This window comes from Balaenoptera ricei, chromosome 2 (assembly GCF_028023285.1).
Source record: "Balaenoptera ricei isolate mBalRic1 chromosome 2, mBalRic1.hap2, whole genome shotgun sequence".
NCBI classification, from domain to species: domain Eukaryota; kingdom Metazoa; phylum Chordata; class Mammalia; order Artiodactyla; family Balaenopteridae; genus Balaenoptera; species Balaenoptera ricei.
Window position 1 is genome coordinate 69,429,243 of NC_082640.1, and position 26,363 is coordinate 69,455,605.

The 26,363-nt window shown below is 51.4% G+C and overlaps 2 protein-coding genes and 1 long non-coding RNA gene across 9 annotated transcripts in view; 2 read left to right on the forward strand and 1 right to left on the reverse strand.

The window, feature by feature from the left end:
- The window catches only part of AAGAB (alpha and gamma adaptin binding protein), an 83,031-nt gene extending 80,935 nt beyond the window's left edge, over window positions 1–2,096 (forward strand). For both annotated transcript variants that reach the window (XM_059912963.1, XM_059912962.1), the window contains exon 10: window positions 311–2,096. In XM_059912963.1, coding sequence (XP_059768946.1) covers window positions 311–388 — 78 coding nt within the window. In that variant the 3' untranslated portion in view covers window positions 389–2,096. The remainder of the gene's footprint in view (window positions 1–310) is intronic.
- A 60-nt stretch (window positions 2,097–2,156) lies between these two features.
- On the forward strand, window positions 2,157–15,944 carry LOC132359285 (uncharacterized). Of its 5 annotated transcripts, none has more exons than XR_009500796.1 (7): window positions 2,157–3,102; window positions 3,734–3,903; window positions 4,230–4,409; window positions 4,700–4,851; window positions 5,035–5,136; window positions 6,867–7,237; window positions 13,967–15,944. It is a non-coding gene; the product is annotated as an uncharacterized LOC132359285 (long non-coding RNA). The 5 variants fall into 5 exon arrangements; XR_009500797.1 differs by having other exon boundaries at window positions 2,157–2,946; XR_009500793.1 differs by having other exon boundaries at window positions 2,157–3,903.
- The window catches only part of SMAD3 (SMAD family member 3), a 119,688-nt gene continuing 100,729 nt past the window's right edge, over window positions 7,405–26,363 (reverse strand). For both annotated transcript variants that reach the window (XM_059912960.1, XM_059912961.1), the window contains exons 6-9: window positions 18,869–19,081; window positions 16,707–16,844; window positions 14,448–14,592; window positions 7,405–11,968 (exon numbers count right to left, since the gene is read on the reverse strand). In XM_059912960.1, coding sequence (XP_059768943.1) covers window positions 11,845–11,968; window positions 14,448–14,592; window positions 16,707–16,844; window positions 18,869–19,081 — 620 coding nt within the window. In that variant the 3' untranslated portion in view covers window positions 7,405–11,844. The remainder of the gene's footprint in view (window positions 11,969–14,447; window positions 14,593–16,706; window positions 16,845–18,868; window positions 19,082–26,363) is intronic.

The following is a 26,363-nucleotide window of genomic DNA, read 5'->3' on the forward strand; positions in this document are numbered from 1 at the left end:
ATGAATGTGTCATAATTTATTTATCCAGTTCCCTTTTGGACATTTAGATCATGTGCCTTTTTCTTCTTCTGTAGTGAAGCTGTGTGTATCCTTATACATCACCTGTGTAAACAGCTCTGATTATATCCTCAGTATAAAGTCTAGGAGTAGAAGTCGTGGGTCAGGGTGTTCAGGGGGTTTTGATAGATGTTGCCAGAGCGCTGGAGGGCAGGGTGTAGAATTTTAAGTCTTAATCAGTTCTGTGTATAACATATGAAACGAGCTGAAATTCAGTTGTTGCCTACAGTTTGTTGCTTGCTTCTCTCCACAGGTGGCCAAAGCTTTCTGGATGGCAATTGGGGGAGACAGAGATGAAATTGAAGGCCTTTCATCTGATGAAGAACACTAAATTATTCATGCTAGGGCTTGACTAACAAAGACCCTAGCTCTCTCTACCTGAGATACTTCCCTACTCAACCCAGTCATCTTTTGCTGAACTCCCGATCATCATGTTGGCCGACTGACTTGTTTATAGGCTCCCGTGAATTTTAGTTTTTCGTAGGGGGTAAAGCAGAAATCTCTTCTCCCTCAGAATATCGTAAGGGAGTGAGAATGACAGTAAGGAGTGAGAAATTCTCAAATACACTTTTCTGCTCTAGAAACAGGAGTGGGATGAGGCTCAAAGGCCTGTGTGATATGCCCAAGTTAAAGAAGAAGAACCACCAAGCCACTCCTAGTCAGTCTTTTAAGCAGCATTCCCTGCGTCACACTTAATCACTGCAGATCGGAAGCTTGTGCCACCTTTCCTGGGTTGTGGATTTTTTCTGTCAAGGAACTTGCTGCTCTGAGGTTTGATGCTTTTGATGGGAGGAAAGATTTAATTTGTGCTGTAGTATAGATTATGTGCCAAAGCCACTGGCCCTCAAGTTAGTTTCTAGCTAAAAAAAAAAAAAAAATGCATCTGGGCATTTCATTTGAAATATAGTATCTGAGCTCATGCTAGAAAGTATTGAGAAACCATTGTGAATTTTTAGACTGTAATAAATGATGCAAGAGTTTCCCACTCTGGTAGGGATAAAATAAACCCTTCTCTACCAAGTTGTGGGTCTGTCGGTACGCGTGTGTAAGAGAGAGAGAAGCTTAAGGAATTCCCTCTATAGGCCACTGAAACGGTATGATCATATCTTGAGATTTTTTGCATTAGTGTTACCATGGAGAAAGTCTTCTTTCTTAGAGTTCGCTACTTGAGATGGCAGAGCTGTGTTGTCACAACTCATACCCTCAAAACAAGGCAAGTTTCCTTTTCTCTTTCTGAAAGCCAGAGATCACTGCCAAAATAGTAACACTAAGGAGTGGGCGTGGTGGGAAAGGATATGAAACGTTAGGCAGTGAATCCCTGAGTACCTTGTGTTACTTCCAGGGCTGGGTGGGTCAGCTCCAGGGGAACTGATCACCAAGGGGAACGTTTCCTGAGGAAGAGTGGGAAATACAGCAAAATGTAATCCTTATTTCTGTTTTCGTAGGCACTTCGTAATGCATGTCATGAGCCTTCACTGTGGTAGTCACTGCCATGGCTCTAAACTGGCTCAGGGCACATGGCCTGAGAACTGCTGCTGGCCTAGTGTGGGTAGGAACCTCTTAGGTCACCAGCAGAAACAAGTTTCAGACACCTTTGTGCAACTCCTTCTAAGCATTGCAGGACCTGACAGATGGCAGAATGACTGCAATGCTCCAGGTTCCGGGCCAGGGCGACTGCGGGAGGGAAGGTTTCAGTGATTGGAGCCATTCCAGGGAACATTGGAGGCTATCTTGCTTGATACTTTTTTCTTTTCTTTTCTCTTTTCTTTTCACTATTCTGAAGGTCTTAGAGACTGTAGTTTACCATCATTCCTCCAGTGTTTCTTTGAGGTGACTGCATCAGCCATTGACTGGGAATATAAGGGAAGCTGGCTCTGGGGTTGCAAGATGAAAGGTGGAACATATTTTTCTTAAAACATGAAAGGTTTCAGAAAATACATTAGGTCACGTGGTTAGGGAAAACAGACTAGAAAAAGCTGTGAACTTGATTTTGTGGATTAAAACAAAGCTAGGTGATTAAAATGTGATTTATTTATAAAGTCTGCTTATGTGTATTTTTATGATTTTGTTGTTTTTTTGGGGTGGGGTGGGGTGGGGAAGCCTTCCTTTATTGGATTAGGCATAAATAGCAGATAATCTAAGAGTTTGTCAAACTCACTCTTTTAGAATCCACCATTTATATGTATAATATCAAGTCATGTTTTCAAGATCTCAGCTATCTGGGGGTATTGGCCCCTTCTAGGGGAGATGTGAGATTCAAGTGTCCGGTGGTATCTACTAAAAGCCCATTTTAAGAAGAGTGATCATGAGCTAATAGTGTAATAAAAATTGCATTCTATCTAAAGTGACCTATGTACATGCCACCATAAGTTATGGACTGTCCATCTGGGATTTAAAACAAGAACCTTGGCTTTTTTTTTCCTTAACCATTTTTCTGTTTGTGTAACACGGTGTCTGGCACATAGTGGGCACTTAAAGCTGGTTTGGACTTGCATTCAATAGTTTTGATGAACATGATCCTAAAGTTTTAAGGTCCATGAGTGTTGGGAGGTAGGGAGAGACAAGAATAAACTTTTTATTTCCCTGAGAAAATCATACGTTATGTAATAATTTTAGAGTGATGAAGACATAGATATTTTTATAATTTTAAGATACGTTATCCTGCCAGAATATGAGAAGATTGACAGAACCAGTTTGCTTGCTCTCTATTTATAGAACTTGGCCACATCTAATTCAGAGAAGCTGGAGATTCAGGGACGCTAGACTTAGATGGCTGAGTAATATGGGATGTGGTTCAAGGACCATAGAGCGTGTCAAGCCATTACTGCAAACTACTTACAACAAAGGAAATGTGATCTATTGCTAACTTCGTGTTCCCACCATGGAGAGGTGAGGATAAACATTTTTGCCGTGGCCTGTCAGATTCCCTTAACCTTGGGTCAGTCTCTTGACAATGGCCATCGAGAGAGCACGTGGAGTGCCCCTTGCCCTGCCCTGCCTTGGCCTGCCGTGGAAAAACAGTCTTTGAAGAATCACTGTCTAAGGGTAAGATGAGAGCTCCCTGAACTATTCTGAGCTGGAGTGTTTGCTGATACAAAGCTAAATTTAGCCAACATGTGTCCAGTGTGGTCAGAGGTTTGATTCATTGAACATTCTGACTGATGGAGACCAAGAATGCTGGATGAGTTAAGAGGTGCCTTTCACCCCCGACCCAAAAAACTTTAAAATAGGCAAGACAGTTTAGCTACAGCATTCTATCATTAAATACCCATCTCATAGAGGACTGTAGGCGGAGAAAGTGTGAAAAATCAGGTCAAGTGTATCCCCTTAGTACAAGATTTTAAAACAACACCCTAACAATTATTACTTGCCCATAATTTGTATGTTCCTAAAAGCATCATGCTGACAGTACAGGGTGAAGTTCTAGTTTTGATTTAGATTCCACTTGGGGTTTAGTTTAGTGATCCATCCTTGCCCCTTTGGCATGTAAGCTCTTGCAGAAAAGGGTCTTAGACGTTTTCTAAGTTTTATATTTTGGGCATTACCTATGCCTGTTACTAACATCACCAGCCTTGCTCTTAATGTAGGTGTCTTTATTCAGAGTTAAGTGTGTGTTACAGTTCCTCTAGTATAGGAAGTATCTTTCTCGATCCTGAGGTGTTTCTTTGATTTGCAGAATGAAGAATTGAGAAGAGGTAATAGCAACAGCGTGATCTTTTGTTGGAACACCACTGAGCCCTGGTCCAGAGCTAAATGATGTGCTGTTCAACTTTGTTTCCCGTCAGAAACGTATTGATTCAAAACCTGGACCTAATGGTTGTAACTAACTGCATCTTTAGAACACAGGTTTGGGAAGAAAAAATTCTTTTTCCTCTAAAATCCTTTTTTATCTGTGTGTATGTTGATAGGCTCAAATACTTGATCCTCACAGCCATAAATCTGTGAGGCATAAATGGGTCACAGAAAGCCTCCCGGGTTCTCTCCTGTGAAGCATGTGACCAACCACTGCCTCTCCCTTTTCTGTTACCGACCAGGTGGCTTTAATGCTACAAAATGTAGGCTGAGGGAGGCCTGGGGTAGGAACCTTATGGAAACAGCAGTGTAATTTAGGAGAGAAGAGTCTGTTCCTTTGAAGCCCAAGGACATGGTCTGCATCAATCCTGTTGTTCCAGGAAATCTCAGGAAGTCATTAATGGTGTTAGAAGGCCTCAGACTTGAAGCTAAAGACGAGCAACTGCAACCTGTTCCTTTATGCTGGTGAGAGCTGAAACGAGGACTCAGTGCAGCCAGCACTGGCTAGGACCCTCCTCGGTGACACACTGTGCTGGCCGTGGCCGAGCCTGCAGACTTGGGTAAGGATGCGGGTTCTCTTCCCTAGCAGCTCATTGTCCAACTCAGGCGGGAGAAGGGGGCGAGCAAAGTGAGGCTACAAAAGGTCGAATGCTGGGCAGGATGCTGTGTCCAGCCTTAATTGCTGTGGAGGGAGAGAGCCGAGTGGGTTGGGAAGAGCATGATGTGCATCTTGGAGCAGTGGTTCTCAATCGTGAGCCCATGTCAGAATCACCTGGAGGGCCCCACCCCAGGATTTCTGATTCAGGAGGTCTGGGGTGGGGCCTAGGAATGTGGGTTTCTAACTTTCCAGGTGATACGGATGCTGCTGACCAGAGACCACACTTTGAGACCCACTGACTTTGAGGAAGTGATGCTTGAATTGAGCGTTTTGGGCTAAGAATTTGGGCAGATACGTGGGTGAAGGCTGCAAAATTCTTAGTGGAAGCTATGGCATGAACAAAGGTATGGAGATAAGAAAGCAAGGGGTTATGTTGGGGAAACCCCAGTAGTCCAGCTAGAGAAATGGTGGTAGATAAGGATGGAGTGATGCTGAGAACCTTGGAATTCCGCTTTGTGCCTACTCGGGAGGTAATCAAGGAGCCAGTGGGTTTCGAGCAGAAGACATGTAACTGTAATTAATTCCAGGAAAATCTGGCAGCAGGACTAGCCAACACCAATTGATTACCAGTCTGCCTGGAGAGCTGTGTTGAGAAGGATCCTGAAGCTGAGAATGGACCCAGCACTGTGGTGAGTGGTTTTTGCATGGATAGAGAACTAGTGAAAGGTGGTAATTTTGCCCTGTACTTGCCATCCCTGGACTAGAGGGAGACAAATTAGGAGAATATTGGAATAGCTGTGATAAAAGGTAATCAGGGACTTTATTTTGGTGGTATTCCTTCAACCATACATAAGGACTTGTATAGGACAGCACAATGAAAATGGATGGAAAAGACATTGCTAAGGTAGAATCTGCTAGATACAGGCACCAATTCATTCACTGAATTCAGCAAAAGTATGTGGTGGCCAAAAGCAGCTGAGGATACAAGAATAAGATATAGACCCTGCTCTCAAGGAAGTCTCAAGGAAGATTCACAAAAGGCTTCCTTTCTGAAGTGAGTCTCAGAGCATTAGGGAAGGTTAGCCCGGAGAACTGGTGGTGTCAGGCGGGGCGGGGGAAGCAGGATGTAGACTGGTGTGATACAGGAGGAACTGTGCTTAACACGACGCTGGGTGGCAGGGGCGAGGCAGCGAGCTGTGAGAGCTGGACAGGGGCCAGGTGGTAAGGGTCATGTGGCCCATGTTGAAGGCCTTAGAATTTGTGCTGTGGACTCTGGGGCTGTCTAAGGTCAGGGAGGTCACTGGGGGCAGTGTGGATGGTGCATTTATGGGAAAGCAGGCTGGAGGCTCGGAGAGTGGTTAGGAGGCCATGCAGTTGTCCAGGTGACAGAGGGCCTGGAGCACAGGGCCGAGAGTGGAGGGACAGGGCTGGTCGGATGTGGGGCGTGAGGGAGTGGTGAACGACTATGACTTAGTGGCCATGGGCTGGGGAAAGGATTGTGATAAAGCGGGGCTGAAGGCCAGGAGAGGGCGATGGTTCAGTAAGGGTAAGGATGACTTCCGGTTTTTCAACTGAGTTTTGAGGTACTTGTGGCACCTCCACGTACCAGTAGCCAGCAGGCTGTTGGATATGAGTCTGAAGCTGGGGATTGATGTCTGGGCTAGAAATACTGATTTGGGAGTCCTTAGCATTTATGTGGCTTGAAATCACACAGGTAGATGAGCTCTCTCAGGGAGGAACGTTAAGAGTCCATACACTGGTCTGGGGATACCCCCATGGAAGGGGCAGGTGCAGGCCTGAGAAAAAGAGGAGAGCGGACATTCAGGGCCTTTCCAAAAGGGAGGCTGGATCAACAGGGACAGCTGCAGAGGTGGGAGGTGGGGGGGAGCAAGGAAAAGAAAAGCATGGAGCTGCTCAGGACTTGGAGAAGGTGGGGCGGCGGGGGGGGGGGCTCCTGATAAACACAGAGAGTCAGGAAAGGGAGCTCGCTTGGGCAAGGCGGAAGATGATTCAGTTTGGGGGTGTTGTTTTGGATCACGTTTCACAGGCAGCTGGAATTTAAAGTTGTGGCGCTCAAGGAACAGGTTCCTTTAGAGGTAGGGATGTGAGAGTCATTTGCCGAGGGATGGACTAGATAAAGCCTTGGGGAAAGTCGTTTAGAGGCGGGAGGCTAGAACTGGCCAAATAACAACTAAGGTAGGGATTTGATGTAGTTCATGGAGGCCAAACCTATAGGCACGTGGGTGCCATTCCTGGGAAATCTGCCTCCCTCCTGGTACAGCATTGTGTGGACTCCGGTGAGGTCCTGGGAGGGAAGGCTACTGTAGAAGTGGCCCAGCTAGAGAATTACTCCAGCCCTCTTCCACCTCCCCCAAATTGTTTATTCATTTTAATCATTCTGTTTCTTAATCCACATCAGCTGGGGTCTGTGTAAGATTCAGCCATGGAAAACAATTTTGAAGTCTCTCTCTCCTTGGGCGTTTGGAATTTAAAATGGATTTTCACAGGAGCTAAGTCACGTGAGCTGGAGAGTGTGGAAACCTACTTCTTTCGGAACCTGAAACCTACCTCCATTGCTTGTGGTAAGATTAATCCGGTGGCGTCCACTCACTTGCCAAAGGCTCTCAAATACAAGGGAAACGAACGCGAAGTAACAACACAGAGACAGCGTCGCTGGGACTTGTGCGGCGCTGGGAGACGTGCCAACTGGGAGACTTGACACCTTCTCGTGCCTGACCCGGAGGCTTCCACTATCCCTGCAGGACTGGCTGGCACCGCGTGTTGCCCTCGGTGAGTGAATGAGGGCAGCGGGGCTGTGGCAGAATGGGACCTGGCACATCCTTGGTCAGAGTGCACTTGGGCTTGGAGACACTTTTCTCTGAAGCCCCCGGGGCCTTTTAACCTCTCCTCTGCACCCAGACGTGGCAGCGAGAATGAGAGCGAGCTTCTGGCCCAGCAGCTTTTCAATGAAAAGTTTATTAGAAGGGCACTTACAGGGGAGAGAGAAGGAGAGAGAGGGCACAGTTCTTTAACAGTAGGGGTACAATGCTTAAACAGGTGCTCTGCTCTTAAGATAAAAGTTAGAAAAATCTAAAACACTATAAATACATACATGCTTTTTACAAAGGTATTAAAAAGGTCAGGCTGGCTGAGAAGGGAAGGTAATCAACATCCTCCGCGTTCTTCTTCCCCACCCAAACAGGAGTCCAGCCTAGTTGCAACAGCAGCACTGAGGGTGAATGAGGGATGGCTCCATCCCTCGGTACAGTTCTCACCCCTAGAAAGGGAGAGGGGCTTGGTTCAGAGGCCCCCACGTAAGGGCCTGTATTCGACTCCGAGCTGCCTGTGTCCCATGCTGCCACGTGGGGAGCCAGCCTGGGTCGGTCATTCCAGGTGCTGAGCCCAAAAGCCACTGCACCCTCTACCAGCGTTTGGAACTGGCTGTGCCCCCTCTCTTCCCAGCCACTGTCCTTGGGAGGAGAGCCTTTTCCAACTTTCTTCAAAAAATTAAATAGTTATCTGTCTTGAATGGTTTTAAGAAATTATTACATAAATATAAAAACACCAGAATGCTCGAGTGTACATTACTTTAGCATAAAAAAAAAAAATTACAGGATCACTTGAGAGAATTTCTCAATCCAGTTTACACAATACACGAGTTTTTGCATGTGATAGCTGTGTTTCTGAAAGGTTGCCTGTAGAGCAAGTCATTTCCCCACTCTTCCATCAGAGATGCCTCATCTTCATTTTTGATCCATACATTTTTCTAATTTCCCACCCACTTGTGGAGTGGCTGATACTCCTGAAAGACTGTTACTTGAAGGGGTTCTAGAAGGGAACGTCTATGCCACACAAAGAAAAATGGTACAACTTAGCTGTGTTGAGGTTTCCTTCTAGCAAAGATGTAGATTTGGGAAAAACTCCCAACTCTGCCACTTAGTCACACAGTAAGACACAGGGCCCAGAACCAAATTCATGCCCTCTCTTGCTACTGGTAACCCCCTTGGTAAACAGTCCCCTGAGCAGTCTGCAGATTCCTGTCCCTCCCTTCTCCTTTTAAGGCCTACAGAGAGTGGCCTAATGTGGGCTCTCGCCCCGCAGAGACCCTCACGGAGCCTCAGAAATGGCAGCTTGGGGCTGAGAATGAAATCAGATATCTGCCGTCTCCCCAAGCTCCTCACATACATGCATGACATGCACACATTACTTAAAGAAAGCCTTTTTCTGCGGTGTGAGTAAAAGCATTTAGCCCTGGAATACGTCCAAACTCTAGGAAGCCAGAGGGAGATGGAGAAAAACAAACTAAGCACAAGATACGTGCTACAGCTCATTCCAATACATTAACAATGATTTAAAAAAATAATCACCATGGTACATAAAAAAATACAGCACAGACAACATAAGGACAATGGAAAAGTCTGCCAGCAGCCTTGCCCTCATGTCTGTTCTTCCTAAGAGTCCAAGTCCCCGCTCCTGACTCTGGGCTTGTCTCAGAATGTCAGATCTGCAGCCTGCCAGGAAGGTGGCCAGCAGAGAAGACTGGCCAGCACAGGCCTGTAACCCGAACCGCTGGGGCGGCTACCTACTTGTGCTGGAAGGCTCCAAGTACTAAATAAAGTTAGGAGGGGGGAGGGAGTGGGAGGAGAGGAAAGGGAATACAAGTTGGCTCCTGAGGGAGGTGCTGAGGCCAGGATCTAGGGCCCCGCGCTATAGCTACTCTCAGGTTAGCGTCAGCACAAGCCGCAAGGTGAAGGTGGCCTGGCGGGGAGCCCGCGGCAGGGGAACAAGGCACGTTGTGCAGCCTGGACAACGGCACTGAAAAGGGTCTCCAGCAGCTACCGTCACCCCCCAGAACTGCCCTGATTTCCTGCTGCCCCTTTCAGCTGTCCTTTAAGTTTTTCAATGTATAAATGCCTTCAGGCAATAGGATTTTAAAACTATTTTTATGACTCGAAGGACACTACTAATACACGTGCCTCAAAGCCACCTACGCAGCCTCTATGGTGGGAATGAAACCAGATCCTAACTTCTGGGTACAACCAAATTTCTTTTCAATGGTGCTGAAGGTGGGCTTCCCCACTTTTTCCTCACTCATCCTCCTCCAGCAGTCTAGTCTATAAAGAAAAAGGGCCAAGTAAGTAGCTTTCGGAAAAACACAAAATTAAAACTTCATGCCTCCTAGAAGTAGCCTTTAGCTTTGAGCACTGAGGGTTCTAAGACACCATCCAAATGCAGCCAGATGTGACCAACAAGATCACCCAAATTGGGCTGTACCTGAAGCCAGTTCCCAAGTACCTGGGGGACAGCTGTGCGCCGTAGGAAGCCCTCATAGGAGGTCACGTTAGCAGGTGGAGAACGCGGGCCCTCAGAGACTGCTCCCCGTGGCTTTTAGAGGGGGCACCGCGATGGCTTCAGCCGAGGCCAAAATGGAATAAGAAGTCATACCATGAGTCTCAGACCTGACCGGGAGCAGGAACACACATCCAGGACGTTCAGATGATTTCCTGTATCTAAAAGCAGCAGTCCACCATCATTTCATACCAGGCATGAACGTCAGACTTGCAGTATCTGGCCCCCTCAGGTGGAGTGAGGGACGACACACTGTCTCCGGCTCTGTGTCAACAGTCCTGCGCGAAAACCAGTCCAGGTCTGGCAAGGTACTCTTGTCTCTTCCTGTGTCCTCTGTAGGCTTGGCAAGCAGCTCTCCTACCTGGAAACTTCAGGGCTGGAGCTTCAGAGGCCTAGGATCCTGCAAGTGAGGCACCCAGGAAGCCCCCAGCATCTCCACATAGCATCAGAAATGTCATCACATTTGAGGTTTATACCTGCCAAAAGTGTACACTTTCTTCCCTTCACCTGCAATTAAGACAGGACTTCCATAGGAAATCCCTTTATTTTTCCTGGTAGAAATCCATGCAAAAATATGGGATAAGTCATTTCATACAAAAACAGCAGCAAAGTATAAAGTACCAATTGCAAGTGGCAATTCCGTCTGCTGTATTCTGCAAAAGGCCAGTAGAAGAGGGCTCTTTTTTTTTTTTTCCAGTTGAAATAACTTATAGTAGTTTCCTCACTAATTGCCACTGGGAGCAGTACTTACTACACATTATAACTGCTAGAGTTGTCGCTGATGATCCTCTACTGTGAGCTAGATAATCTCACATCCCAGGGGAAAGATGACAGACCTCTTTGCACCAAACCTGCAATTTTCAAAGGTGTAAAAAAAATTTTTAATAGCCCTTTCATTTGCTTTTGTGTTGGCCTGAGAGATCTTTCCCTCCTGGTGAATTTGCTTCTGTTAATTTTAGCTTCCAAAAGTGCTGGCAGGTGTCTTCTCAACAAAACCTGGAAAAGCTTAACTTCGGGGGAGAAGTTGCTGGGTCCCCCTCTGGTTTCCCAATCAACGTGCCAACCCAGGGTTTGTTTTTTTTTTAAATATAAAACAAAGGTTTAAAAGAGCATACGATAAAGTTCATTTAATTAACGCAACTGACTACATCAGCCAATATAGCCGAATGCGTGAGAAAGCGGAGCGAGCTCTTACAGGTGACCGGAGACCCACGCACCGTGGTGGTGCTGCCTCGGCCTGAACACCGTCACGGACAACTGCCTCCTGCTTCCCAGGAACACGTCACATAATTCAAATCTCTTTGAGATTAACGTGATGCTACAAACTATACATTTCCTACGTGCTGAGCCTCAACAGATCCTTCCAACTGCTGAAAATGCAGACAACTTTAAGAGTGTTTTTAAAGAAGAGGTGTCACCACCTTTTCCCACCAGTCCCTGTGTGCTCGGTTCTGGACACACTCGCTCACACCAATCAGTATGCTCCCCGGGGGGTGGAGACAGACAGGACCCCTCCCCACCCCAAGTCAATTCAGGCCCCCAAGGGTGCAAGGTCTGCCGCTGCTGGGGTTCAGGAATGCTCACTGGAAGAGGAGGGCTGGGCCCGAGGTGCACTCATACCCCTGCCTGCCGGCTTCTCCCTGCCTCTAGAGCGCCCACGGCGAATTCCGCACTCAGTCCTGACCACAGGGCCGTTTCCTGTTGGGCAGTGACATCTCAGTTTGCTGTCATTAAAAGAAAAGGGGGCTGGGGGAGGGGGCAGGTGGTAAAATACTACCTGTTTGCTCAAGCCACCAGAGCAGAAGCCGTTTCTTGCCCTTCACACCAGGGCCAAAGGGCAAATGTGTTCAGCAGACACGGCTGTTCATAAAAATCCATCTCTGGGTTTGCTTTCATGTTCTGTAAAACAGGCTGGTGCCACTTTGGTTGAGGGAGAAAAATTTCTTCTTCTTTGACAACAGTGATTTGAGTTCTGATTTCTCCACCTCCTACATGGCCATTTTCCCCAAGCCCACCCTCCCCGCCCTCCCCCTTCACACCCAATGTCTCTAAGACACACTGGAGCAGCGGATGCTTGGGGAGCCCATCTGGGTGAGGACCTTGTCAAGCCACTGCAAAGGCCCATTCAGGTGCAGCTCGATCCAGCAGGGGGTGCTGGTCACGGTCTGTCTCCTGCAAGACATTGGGAAAGGGGTGGGTTGGGGGATGTTAAGAATGTCCAGAAGCACACACTGACATGTCAGAATGCCTTTTCCTGCTTTGGTGACAGGCTTCTTCCCAGAGCCAGAGATACGGACTGCCTTGCTAGACCCTGTCCTGGAGGAGGTGCCACTAAACTTGCTGAAACTGCCGGGCCAAACTCCAAGCAGGAAGGGCTTTGAGTAAATCAGGTTCTCCTGCACCAGGGAAGGAGGTGGCCCCCTTAAGAGAAACATGTAAGGCAAATTCCAGGGTACCCCAGAGGCCCCCCCGGTTGCCTTGATGGGCTCCTGATGGAGAACCTCAGCCAGAGCAGAGGTCTCTCTGGTCCCCCTGTCCTGAGAGGGCACCTACAGGTCCCCTGCCCTCAGCCCCTACCCACCCCCAGCAGGCCGTGATGACGTGCGTCTGCCTGATTGAGGGGTGTTTCTTACAAAGCGCCGACAGAGTCCACATGCTGTCGGTCCCCAATGTGCTGATACAATTCCCATCTATGGCCTTATTTTGGAAAATCTTACAAGCAGAGTGAGCCATGGAACAATTACTGGAAAAAACCAAGGCACACCACACGTTTCTTTTCCCCAAAGCACTTTGTCTAAATTCGGGCTGGTTGATGACGCAGCTTGCAGGCAAGCTCCCAAAGGCCTCCACTGAGCAAAGGCTATCTGCTGAGGCCGGAGGCGCTGGTGCCAGCTGGAGGTGAGAGGCCTGGGCCCTGCTTTCAGCCACCTCACAGGAAGGGGTGAAACCTTACTCTCCTTGGCCCAGGAGGCAGGAGGAGGGCGAGACTGTTCTGGGAAGGGACCGCACCACCAGTTCGGTTGCTCTGCGGTGCTGCCGGGTGGCAGTGACGTGGTGGGCCGCACAGGGCTGGGTGTGCCGGCAGCATGTCCTGCACGGTGACACAGTGCCCCCAGGGAAAGGCTTCTGCCAGCAGGGGCCTCTTCCCAAACACTTGAAGCTGGAGGACTGCAGTGCCGCGCCAGGTCAAGAGCCGCTGGCCCGAGGTCACCACCCTCCTTGCTTGGCCTGCGCTTCTCCCGAGTGGAGAGTTAGAAATGGGCTTGCAGACTCCGCCCTGGCGTGCCTGCCTGACCTGGGTGCCTGAGTGTAGCCCTCTGGACTGCAGTCTGAGTGCTAACAGGAACACATGGACCTCCCTCTGGCTCTTTTCCACTGGGTCCATCTTTAAATATTTCCCTTTCCCCAACTAAAAACAAGATTAATTTTCTAACCTTTCAACTCTTGCTCCCTAAATGATTCAGCCAAGGCCAAAAGGTGAGCTAAAATGTCCCTTGGGCTGGGCCTTTGGGCCTGGGCTAATCTCAGGCCATTATAACTGGGTTGTAAGTTCCCCGACGGCTGACCACTCAAATAGCTCAACTGGTCATTCATCCCAGATTTGAGAGAGACCCCAGAGACCAAGGTGCTGTGTTCCCTGGCACTGTGGGGCAGACACGGAGAACAGCAGCTAGAGTACGGTAAATGAAAGAGGAGGATTTTATGGACCGAAATCCTCTAATGAGAATCTGACTTTCCATAAGTCATGCTCATCTGGATTTCATTATAAATGGTGGCCCAGAGCCAATACTGAAATGGGTTTGGCCTGGGTGCAGAATGACTGCAAAACAAAATGGATTCCAAACATCTGGAAAAATGGAGAGAAGGGGAGAGTAACTTGCAAGGCGCTGGCTCCAGCTGACGTGTGGGCACCTCTGTGTCTGCCGCAGAGTCGGGGCTGGGCACACAGACCTGCCTCTAGGGGAAACTCCTGTCCAGGTGTGGAAGGAAAGAGCTTCTCTAAGCCCACAGCGGAGTGGCCCGAGAGATTCGACAGAGCAAACCAGGGACACCCCTGACCAGTGCCATGTTTAAACCAGTATGTGAAATTCTGAAAAAATCATTTCTGAGCAAGTAAATTTTGTTCCTTTGACTACCCAAATCTCCTCCTCTCCCTTCCCTGCTTCTCAGTTTTAATATCCTAGATCCTCAGGGTCCCCAGGTCAGAGGTGGAGCCACAGAGGAGAGAAGGAACAGTGAGATGAAGACTTAACTCCCCGGAGAGGGTCGTCCTAAAACCATCTGCCCAAAACGAACGAGGAAGACGCCAAGAGGACACAGTCCTAGGCTCAGCTTTTCCACAAATGATGCAACTCCAGGCAAGTCGCTTTCCCTCCCTGGGCCTTCGTTCCCTCATCCGTACAACGGGGACAATGCCGGCGTCCCCACCCAGGGTTGTGGTGAGGATGGAATGCTCCCAGGTCCTGAGAAACTGAAGCACTGGGCGAGCACTGCTCAGCTCTTGTCTAATGGGACTTGGCCCCGCTCGTATCCCTGGTCCCTCTGCTCTATGTGGAAAGGGCCAGCCTAGCTCATCTCTGGGGAGCCCTTGCTCTGCGTTCTGAGCCACCTGCAGTCCCCGCATCCCGGGCACAGGCACCCCAACCCCGACCTGTACTCGGCTCCCCAGCCCTTGACGAAGCTCATGCGGATGGTGCACATCCGGGTCAGCTGGTACACGGCCTCGAAGCCCTGGTTGACAGACTGAGCCAGGAGGGCGGCAAACTCCTGGTTGTTGAAGATCTTCAGGTTGCATCCTGCCAACAGAACAAAAACAGTGCTCGTGGGGACGAAGAGTGCACTTGTCCGGAGCTCCTCTCCCGGCTAAAGCCCCCGCCCGCCCAGCTGAGAGGCTACCCGGCCTGCCGTGCCAACAGGAGCTCGGCAGAGGGTCCTGGGCACCTTCCACCTGGGCTCCTCCAACAAATCCACCTCTGCCCGGGCCAGGAGGGAGCGAGAGATCTGGGCCACACCTTGGCCTCTGGGCACAAGGCTGGGGTGGGGTGACATTCTCGGCAAAGTGAAGGTGTGTACCTACTCCAGGCATAAAACCAGAGACAGGCACACATAAAGTTTACAGTAAATCTCTTGTTCGAAGTCCTACCGCCTGAGTGCCAGGAATGTGTCAATCAGAAAAATAAAAGACAAAAAAAAGCACATGCCGAAAATGCCCAAAAGGTGAGCTGAGATGACACTAACGGGCCACCACTGTGCCCCTTGGCTTGCTGCGTGACTCTGGGCTGGTCACTTTCTCTTCTAAGCCTGTGTCTCCCTTGTGAAAGGAGAGGCTGGCCTCAGAGGCCTCCCCAGCTCTGACATTCCATGAGATAACATCCAGCACCGCAGCCAGCTCTGCCCGAACCAGAGAGAGGGAGAGGGCGGGGCCGGGGCATGGGCAGAAAGCCAAGTGCGCATCTGGACTTCCTCTTCTCATTTTCTCTGAGGGGAAGAGGGGTGAAGCAGGGCCCAAGGTGGGTTCCGGTCCCCCGCCCAGCAAGCAGCAGAGGAGCACACAGCCCTAGGCTCATCCTGGCTCGGCCACTTACTAGCTGTGTGTCCTTTGCAGGTAGCCTGACCTCTCTGAACTTGTCTCCTCAGCATGCCTCCTCGCCCGAAGAGCTAGAATAACTGGTGAGGACTAAGTGAGCCCCAAGACAGCCGTGTGCTCTGTAAACGCAACCACACGACGTTCCAGAAATGGAGAGCACCACGAGCATCTCAAACGCTTTGCATTCTTAAGTGGATCCAGCCCATGACCCACCGCTCCACCATCACCTGCTACTTAGTGAGCAGGAAGACATGCCACACACATGCCACAGGCAATGGACTGAGCCACACACTCTACCCACCGGGCATAGTCCACACTCTGCGGCTGCGTGCCCTGGAAGAAGTGGGCTTCGGCGGGGGCTTCCTGCCTCAGCTTTCTAAATAAAGAGGCCTTGGATGAGATCAGCCACCTGCCTGGTCATCTACCCAGGCCTGGCCCTGTCCAAGCCACCCTCTGGGGTGAGCCTGCCACCCCTTGGAGTACAGGTGGGATTCGTAGCCCTACTCAGAAAACCCTCAACAGTCCCCCTGAATAAAAGCAAAACTTTCTCATGCCCTTCCATGGCCTGGTCCCATCATGTTTTCTAAACATGTCTCCCGACTGTCGTTTAAACGGCCTCCACTGCAGGCAGAGTGCAGCCTACGTGTGCCCTGCCCTCCATCACCTCTGGGCCTTCGCCCATATCGTTCCCTCTGCCTGGAATGCCCTCACGGTCCCCGCCCCACCATCACCCTATGCCTAATGCTTACCTATCGCTCCAAGCCCAAATGCCTTCTCCTCCATGAAGCCTTTCCTGATCCATCCTAACAGTTAAATGTGTTTTTCCCCTTGGATCCAAGAGCACGTTACCTGTGCTGCTTGCATGGTGCGTAGCACCCTCCCTTGTATTAAACGCATTTGTGTCTTTGCCTTGTACACTCAGCTGATGGGTAAGGTCTGTGGGGACAGCAGGAGGGCTTCCTGCACCCCTCCATCCCCCTACAGCATCTGGCATGGCTTTAGGAAGGAAGGGAGGGAGGAAGAAAAGGAAGGAAGGAAGGAAGCAGGCATACTATCTTAGCATCATCTATGCACACAGGCAATAAACAGGTACCCACAGATCAAAGGCGGATCTGTCAGATGCTGCGTCTGCTCCCCGAAGGTTCGGGGAGGTCACAGTAAGACAGCAAGGCAGAGAGAAAACCCAAGGGAAGCATCTCCAGATTGTCAATGCAAACACCAATGAGGAGAAAAGATAAGAGAGAAGAAACCTTTCCAGCATCCCAGGCATGTGCCGCAGAGGAGAGGACCTCAGGGAAAGGGTGGGTATGTCGGTGGTGTTACCTGGTGGGATCTTGCAGACGGTGGCTGGGTGCCAGCCGTAGCGCTGGTTACAGTTGGGAGACTGGACAAAGATGGCACTGTCACTGAGGCACTCTGCGAAGACCTCGCCTCCAATGTAGTACAGCCGCACGCCTCGCCCTAGAGAGATTCGGGTCAGAGTGGTCCTGGCACCAGCTGAGGCTACCAAAGGAGGCAGAACTGCAGCCGATGTTCCAAGTGACTGGTTCCCTGCCAGGGTCACCAGGCAAACAGGGCCCAGAGCCCAAGTCTAAACACACAGGGAAGTGGTGGGTGATGCTAGGTTGCCAAAGCTGGGGAGGCAGACGACAAGAGGAAAGAGCATGGGTAAGTCTTAACAGCAGCCTCTGCCAATGACCCGCCATGGGCCTCGGCCAAGTTACTCAGCCGCTGAGCCTCAGTTTCTTCATCTGTAAGATGGGGGCAACAATAATACCTACCTCATGGAGCTGCTGTAAGACACACAGCAAGTGCCTGGTGAGCAGTAGTTGCTGCTGCTACTACTACTAGGTCCCTTCCCCCTCCAAGATTCAGAAACTCATTTAGTCAGCCTGCAGAGCTCCTCCTGAGGCAGCAGATACCCCAGGAGCCCTTCACTGCAAGGATGGCTTAATTAGTGCCGCTCCCTGTACCTTTCTCCCCTCGATGCATTTCTCTAAAACATTCCATAGCTTTATATCATTTACTTTTCCTTCATCTCTTAAATCCACTCCAGATGGACAGAAATTATTTTTAAATTGGCTCTGCAATTCAAGCAGTTACATAAACCCTCTGACAACGAGTCTCTGCTCAGCCAGGGGATGTTCTCTTCTTCTGCCTGGAAGGTCTTTGTTCCCACTCCTGGGGGCCGAGGCCCAGAGGGCCGGGGAATGGAGCCAGCTTTCACAGGCGCAACGTGGAGTGGGATGGAAACCAGGTGACCGGCTGCAGGCCTGCCTCCTCGTCCCACCACTGTCCCCGGCCCTGCCACTCCCCAGTTCTTCCTGGCTCAGTGCTACAGGACTTGGCGGCTCACAGACACCAGGGTGCTGACAGATTCAGGGGCCACTAGGAGGCGCCCTGGAGTTATGTCAGTCAAGAGCGGGAGGTGGAGGTGGGAAGACCCAGACCCAAAGAACAAAAATGTTTGGGTAATTTTTGAAATGTTATATTTAAATATAGAAAAGTATAAAGTGAGTAAGTAAACACCCGTGTATACCACCGAGGATCTTTTTAAAAGAAAACAAGTAGGAGGCTGTCTGGGAAGGACGCAGGCTCAGGGGCAGCAGGGGGCTCTTTGTCACTGTGTTACACACTTGCTGTGTGGCCTCTGCAGGGCTCTGCCCCTCCCTGGGCATCAGGTTATTATTCCCTGGAAAATGAGCACACTGGCGCAGGCCCATGGCTTCCAAACTTTTCTTGACTGTAAAACCCTCTCTCCAAATGAAATCTTCTGTGAAGGCGCAAGATATAATACAAACAAGAGCAGAGGTGCTCTGGTTCACATGGGCCCAGACCCCTGCTGCCCTGCCCAGCTCCTGAGTTTACTCTGGAACCCCTCGGCCACCCTGCGTGCACTGAACAATGTCTGAAGATACCCACCATCTCTACACCATCTCTATGGCCCTTCTAGGACTCTGGATCGCAAGGCTGTGAACATCTTCAGCATGATAATTTTATGAGCAAACCAAGTGACACACAGCATGGCTTCACCCTCCCTAAACTAAGTGATCTTTCACCACGTGCTGGGTGTCAGGAGAGAGTGTTAGCAGCAGTGGTGTCCCGGCAGCGGGCAATGCTGGTCTCTCCACCTCTTCTAAGTTCCTAGAACCATCATATATGAAGTGAACAAACAGAATATCATCCCTCCAAAATAGACTATATACTTGTCCACCTATCAGTACTTCAAGGGTATTTTTATTAAGAGAATTGCACAGTTGCCTTTCTCAAGAAAGTCAAGTGTCTTCCTCTGTGGCTTTCAAATTTTCAGAAATGGTCTCTGAGTGGGAACGATCAAGCAACCAGAACTCTACCTGTCTGGCCCCTAAACAAGGCAAGACAGAGCTTGGGGGACGGGCATGGGGGAGGCGCACAGTGGTGGCTGGTGGGTTCTGGCAGGGGCTGTGCTGGGCTGGTGTCACGGGGGGAACGCGGCCGCCCCTTACCGATATGCCTCCGCGTCAGCTCCACGGCCGCGTTCCTGTTGACATTGGAGAGCAACCCCAGGCAGAAGCGCTCTGAGTTGGAGGGATCGGTGAAGCCATCCACTGTCATGGACGGCTGCGAGGCGTGGAATGTCTCCCCGACACGCTGGTTGAGCTCGTAGTAGGAGATGGAACACCAGAAGGCCGGCTCGCAGTAGGTGACGGGCTGCAGGTCTGAGGAGACAGGCCAGGCCGCTGGGTCAGGGGGCCCCCCAGCCCCTGTGCTCCTGGATGGGGTCCCCTAGATGCTCTGGAAGCCTGTTTCCCCACCTCTCAGGGCATTATAATCCCCCCCACCCTTTTACTGTGTGAAACTCGCAGGATCCAGTGGGACAAAATCCTCAGGTGTTGGGGGAAGCATTCCACTGGCCTTGGCACTTTTTATTTAGTTTGAGCTCACAAAGGCCCTGCCCCGCCTGGCCTGGCCTTGGGTTGAAGCAGTATTCAAGGAGGTGCTGGGTCAAACCCAAAAGGCCCTGAGACCAACAAGCACCTGCCTAAACGCACCGGACAGGCCAGGAGTGCCCACTGCGGTCTGGCCACACCATCTACCTCTCTCCCAAGGTCCCCAAAGTAACCCATGCTGATCTCTGCCCCCCAGAAGGGCGTGCAGCTTCTGGCTCTGCCTGGCCGTGGGCAAACTCCTAGCCTGTCGGGCGGCAGCGTCCAAGCCTGTGAAATGACAAGGCTGGTGCGGCCCAGGGGGTCGCGTCTACAACCGCACAGGCACCAGGCACTAGGCACCGTCTACAGAGTGAACTGGGTCCCTGCCTCTTATTACGGAAACTGTCTTCCAAATGTATCCAGATGCCATCTGTCGGGGTGACTAAGACACAAACTCACCTAAAAAGAAGCTCTGAATTTATCCTAGTTGTCAGTCTGTGTCTCGGTCAAGGGCTCCTCAGAGCAAACTGCCATCCTTGTGAGGGGGCGGTTCTCAGAAGAGGTGGGAACCCCTGAAACAGAGGTTTCCCCTCACGTGCCTCCACATCACCTTTCCCGTGATTCCCTACGCCTCCTGTCACCTCCAGGTGTCCCAGGCTCCACACCTGCCCTCCTCCTGCCCGTCTGTGTGTCATCTCCCACCTTAGGGTCCATCCTCTTGGCCCTGGGCCGGGCCCTCGTCATCCCTCACTTGCAGCAGTGCCACGCCTCTGACAGGACTCTCCAGCACTCCAGCCAGCCCTTCCAGCTGCTTCTCTGCCCTGCACTGCTCCCTGGGCCACATGCTGCTCTCTGCCGACTTGAATCCCACCATCTGCTGGCGAATCAGGGATTCTGCTGCTCTCATCCCTCCGTCTCAGACCTCCAGCCTGAGTCACTTGCTCTGGCTCTTACATATACGTGGAGCCGCCTGGTCACTCAGGGCGTGTCTTTGTGGGAGCCAGTGAGAGTGACGGGAAGGGCTCGCCCTGCCAGGTCTCAGCCCTGGCCCGAGACCCCTGCTCACCGCCCGCCGGGCAACCTCCCAGAGCGAGAACCCACGAGAACCTCTGCTCAGCTCACCAGACCTCTGAAAGTGCGTAAAGCCCAGGAGAGAAAATATCAGAAGCTGTTCCAGGAGGGGCCTGGGGGCCCCCTGCAGGGCAAAGTGGCCCTGATCTCCTTCTGGGGTCTACGCCCATGATCCCGTCTAAGGGTAAAAAGAAGGTCAGCACACACGGGAGGAGCTGCAGCCCGGTGACATCCCTGCACTCAACACACCCAGGAAGAGTCAGCTAGAGGGTCAGGACACCTAGATCAGGTTTCTCAACCTCGGCACTGTTGAGATTTGGGGCCAGATAATTCTGTCTTTGCGGGGAGAGGGTTCTGTGCATTCTAGGATGCGCACACCATCCCTGGCCTCTACCCACTAGATGCCGGCGGCACACATCCATCTCGCCCTCCCAGCTGTGACAGTAAGAAATGCCTCCACACATGGCGAGAAGTCTTCCACGGGGCAAAATAGGCCCCGGTTGAAAACCACTGCCCTAGATGTTTGACCAGGTCATCGAGCACAAGCTTCAAGGCCAGATGGACCATCGTCCACCCTCCGCTCACACACAGACCAGCTGTGTGCTGCCGAGCAAACCAGTTAAACTCTGAGTTTCAGTGTCCGCATCTCCCCCGGGTCACCAGAGTGGAGAATCTCCTTTATCCCCAGGCGCTGTCTGTGGATGGACTGAGATAATTCCAGTGGAGAGCGGGGCACACGTCAAGCACTCAGTAAATGGTGTTAACAGAAATTATAATAATTTTGGTTATATGAACTTGAAAAGATCCTGTTCTTGTCCTGACCTCCATCCGAAAGGGGCAAAGTGTCCTTGCCCATCCTTCTCTTGCCAGGGTCCACACTACTTAATGGTGAAAGTGGTGTGATGGGGCAGGAGCGACCATGGCCTGCGGCCAGTGCCCCTGAGGCTGGCTTCAGCCACGTCAGCCACATCCGGCTCTGGCTTTGCTCGATGCTTGACATTCCAGTGAGATAAGCTATATTCTAAACAATGTGGTCACTAAAATGTGAGCTATGTTGCTTTGGAAACCTTAAAAAAAAAAAAAACCACCACCACCACCTAAGAAATCCAAGTGCACTCCAAGCCTGCAAAGTGGTCTGGCAACGTGTCAGGGCCGAAAGGTACTGGGGAATTCCCAGAGGCAAGCTCTGCTGACCCTGCTGTGCAACCTTAGGGACGTGACGTCCCTCTCTGGCCTCAGTGGCCCAGTCTGAACAGTGACTGCAGTGTACTGGAAGCCACTGAAAGCAGACCATGTAGGTCACGGCGTTTCTGGCATGGGTCCCCCCGAGGAGGCAGCTATGGCTGATCCGGGCTGGCCTTGGCTTCTCTAGCCAAGTAAAGAACAGAGCAGTTTTCATCTCCAAATTATAAAGCCTTTTCCAGCACCCCCTGGGCTGAGTCCAGGCAGAAGTGAGCGAGCTAGGCTCCCAGGAACACTGACCCAGCCCACCCGTCAAAAGAAGAGAAGCCAGCAGGCCACCCGCTGGGTAACATGGGGCCAGAACCATGTTCTGGGGATGTGTGGGCTTCAAGGTGTCTCAGAATCAGAGAGAGGCTTGGGGTCCTAGCCCAAGAGGCCCTCCCAAGCAGATCTGAGCCCTTATCTAAACATCCCTGCAACTCACAGACACTCACTGAACAGTGTTGTGGAAAACACAGGATGCAGGAGCCTGACACATAATTAAGAAGATGCTAGTTGGGGGAACAGAGCAGTCAGGCCAAGGCAAAGTCTGAAGGCTGCCATTTCAGGGAGTGCTGTTTGGACGAGCTGACCTACATTCAGAAGCAGCACCGCAGTCATGCACTTACTGTTGTCTGCAAACAACTGACAGTCAGCCCTGCCTTTAACCTCTCTCCCTCCCATCATCCCTCAGTGCTTCCTCAAGGCATTTCTGTACGAGGAGCTGCAGACCCAAGTATGATCACCACCTCTGGGTTATGCCTTGAATGGCACTTTATTTTAAACTGCATGTATGCCCTCATTTCTTTCCTACCAAAGGACTTATCCACACCATGGTTCCGAACAAGACAAAGTCAGGACCCTGGAAAAGAGAAGATTATAAACAGGCTAACCATGAAGTTATAGCTACTGAAAGAGCACTCAGCTTGGCTCTAAGCTTCCTAGCAGACAAGGCAAAAAGGGAAAATATGCTACATGGCTCTGGTTGGTGGACAGACAATTCTTACTAGTTCTGCAGGGGAAACAAAACTTGTCCTGGGCACTAAATCTTAAATGACATCTTCAGGTGGCTACTCCTCCCCCATATCAATCGATCCAGCCAGCCAACCCACCCTAGTTTCCAGAGTTTACCAACAAACGTAGAAGCAATTTTATGTAAGGTTGCTTCTAAAAACCCTGAACATATGCCACTCACAGGCTCCTCTGGGAGGACAACTCCACAGGGTAAGGTGACCTGCCCCAATGGAAAGTGGTTTCGCTTCTCTAGGCCAAGGACTCAGCACACCTGGAGTGGCAGCTGATGGCGTGTGCCCAAGGCCTTCCCTTCAAACGCTTCTGCTCTCGGCCAGACTGCTGAGTCTGTGCCAGTCTCTCTTCCCGCAGCAGAGGTGTTGCAGACGCAGGAGCCTCCCGCTGCAGCCGTTCTCGGCCCCCTGTCCCCACCGGCGCGGTGTCGGCCAGACCACTCGAGGAGCACGGGGCACTTAATTCTCGACTGGCCCCCTGCCAGCCTAACGCATTGGCTGGCTTCAGCTCTGAGCCCGATTCCAAGCTGGCATTGACTTTCTGTTTTGTTTAAGGAAAAGAAAACAGAATAAAACCCAGAAGGCAAAGGGATGCCTATTAAAAACATGTGCGAGAGATCCAAATCCGGTAAACGAGAGGGGGGGGGGGGTGTCGGAGCGGGGAAATTAACTTTCTACTATACATTGAAAGCAGGGACTGGGCAAGGGCCGGGAGCAGCGACGCTGTAAAGCTAAAGGTCAGAACACAAACGGCTGCCTTAGTCCGCGCCCCGCTCACCTGCGGAAGGCGGCTCTGCCTCCGGCCAGGAGACTTCCACGCCCCACTCCCCGTGTGCATTTCCCCTGCCTGGACTGCTCGTCCCCCTCATCTGCCAGGACGCAACCTTCAAGGCCCAGCGTGGGTGGCTGTAAAAACATTCTCTACCCCTGTGCCTGAGCCACCTGTGTACCTGAGGGTTAGGTCCCTGCAGGCCCAGGCCAGCTGTGTCCCAGCAGCCGGGCACCGATTCCAACTTGTCTCACCAAGGATTAGGCAACAAACCCAGTTTTACACAGAAAAGACCTCATGCTCTTTCAACCTAGGACCAGTTTACTGAAACCAAGAACAGTGGAAACGTCTAAGAGCTGGACGGACCCTCGGGAGCATGACGGTCCAGCCGGCAGCCGACTTCCTGCCGTGAAGATGCCTGCCTGTGGTGTCCCAAGCTTATGGAAGATTAAAGCCCAACGAGGCCTCGGAAAAGAACTTGTGCAGCAGCCCAAGACACCTGCGATTGGGTAGGGCCTGTAACGTGGGCCCCTGCCCTCTCTCTGGGCCCAGGGGTCTTCCTGCTACTCTGCCACCAGGACCCCCTTCTCCTGGCAGGAGAGGAAGGCAGCCTCAGCCCAAGGTCCTCCGGGAAACCATCACCTCCTTAAACTCCAGCTCAGCCGCTGCCCCAGGACATTCCCTGGTACCTCGTTTCCCCCAGTCAAGGCCCCTCCCGAGATGTCTCACTTTAAAGCAGAGAACAACTTTACTCACCGGCAGGATCCAGCTCGTTATCTTTCTTCTCTCTCTCCGCCTCCCTCCTCCTTCCCCTCCATTTGCTCCAATCCTTGACCTAAATCCTTAGGAAATTCCAGGTGACTCATCCGGCATGATGTGTAATAACAGGAGCATCACCTGCTCACATCCCTTCCCTGCAAAACAAAGCCCTGGGACCTCCCCAGAGCCTGCCCCTGGCCAGAAGCTGAGCTGCCTTTCAGTCACTCATGGGGCTCCTCCACGAGGCACCCCAAGTGGCTTTACTGTGGCAGGAGATGCAATCTTTTGCCTGGAGGAGGGAGGAAATGAAGCAGCAGCCAGATGTCCTATGCTTGCTTTCTTTTTGTATAATAACTCCTTTACTAGAAATAATAGGTGTCCTGAGATGCCCCGTCTCTCTCTGGGGAGAACTCTCCGCGTGCCTGTCAGCATCCTACTGTTTGGGACATGCCAGCCACAAAGGAGAAACGCAGGGGCAGCTGCTGCGTGCTGCCCACCCCACCACCCTTTTATTCCCAGAGGATGCCCTTGAACTCATGAGGAGTTCTCTTCTCACTTTACATCTCTGCAGAACCCGCCCACTGTGTCTTTCAGCACCTCCTCCCCTCCCTGAGGCCCCATCCTCCACCGTCTGACCCTCAGCCTCTTCCCGAGGGGGTCCCGTGAGTCTGTCTTCAGCCCTCTTTCCTTCTTGAGCTGGGTCTCCCTCTCCACTGAATCCATCCACTCCCAGGACTTCAGCCGAACCTTCATCAGTGTTTCCAAAGTGAGATCTACGGGAGGGTCAATGGGATCGTAAGAGAAAAGTGTTCCAACAGCGGCCGGACCCGTGGGAGAAACGCTGGACCAAACAGGCCTCCTTTCTGCAGGACTCTCAGAGGCTTTACACTGTGGGTGCCCTGGGGGCCCCAGGAGGGGGCACAGTATAGGCTTTCCAAACTCATTTGATGACAAAATCATGTCTCTGACTCCACTCTGGGCAAGGCTGTCAAACACGCTAATGGCTTCCAAAGCTGCACCTCCAGCCGCAGCCTCTCTCCTGACTGTCCTGCTGCTTCCTGGATACAGGCAAGCACCGGCATCTCCCTGTCGCCCTTCGCCCCAAACCCTGTCCCATCTCCTGGGGCTCTGCCTCAGTTAAACTGAAGCGTCATCGTTTTCCCAGTTAAAGCTGATCAATAAATGCCACTGATTCATGACACTCTTAAACGCCCTCTCCTCTCCCGCTGCCATTTCTCTAAAGCATTCATCTCAGCCTCCTTCAGTGCTACAGCTTCCTAAGTGGGTATTTTTTTGGGGGGTGGGGTAGCCCCAGTAATTTCCCCTAGATTTTAAATTCCACACAGTGGCCAGACTAATCATTATGAAGCTGCCGTCAGATAACCACCACCCCCCAACTCAGAACCCACCATCTCGCCTTATCCTATAGGCAAGACAGGGCTACACAGGGTGGCCCTCAGGGCTCTCTTCTCAGCCCGCCAACCCCCTCAGCCTCATCTTCTCCACGGTGCCTCCCAACAAGCCAACCAACCACACCGCCAGCTGTCCTCCGAGCTCACCCCACCCTTTCACGCCATTGCTTCCATCGGCAGTGTCCTTCCCTCCTTCTCTGCCTCACCATGTCCCACCTGTCCTTCAAGGTCCAGCTCATACAGGTCATCACAACTCCAAGGTCCCCCCACCCTACTCGGCACTGTCCTCCTGGGCACGTACAGTTCCTCCCTCCTCTGTGCTGCTCCCTTGGCACCGGGCACAGTGCATCACCGGTGGACAGACACCTCCAGCCACTCCACCAGACTGTGAACGCCTAAAGGTCCTCCCCGGCTCTGGACTGCCAGCATCAGTACCTACTAGGAACTCAGCGAATGGTGACTGAATGAGTTAATACATAGGACACACTGGCCACCCTGGATGATGTCCCCACTGAAATGCCACCGTTTGCTCCTTTGAACCCTCAGTGTACTTCATCTGCACCTACCTCTTGTTTTAATTAATTACTTAATTTATTTATTTATTTATTATAGTTGCAGCACACGGGCTCTTCGTTGCAGCTTCTCTCTAGTTGTAGCGCATGAGCTCAGTAGTTGCGGCGCAAGGGATTAGTTGCCCCACAGCACGTGGGATCTTAGTTCCCCGACCAGGGATCGAACCCACATCCCCTGCAATGGAAGGCAGACTTAACCACTGGACCACCAGGGAAGTCTCCCCTCTTGTTTTATATAAAAAG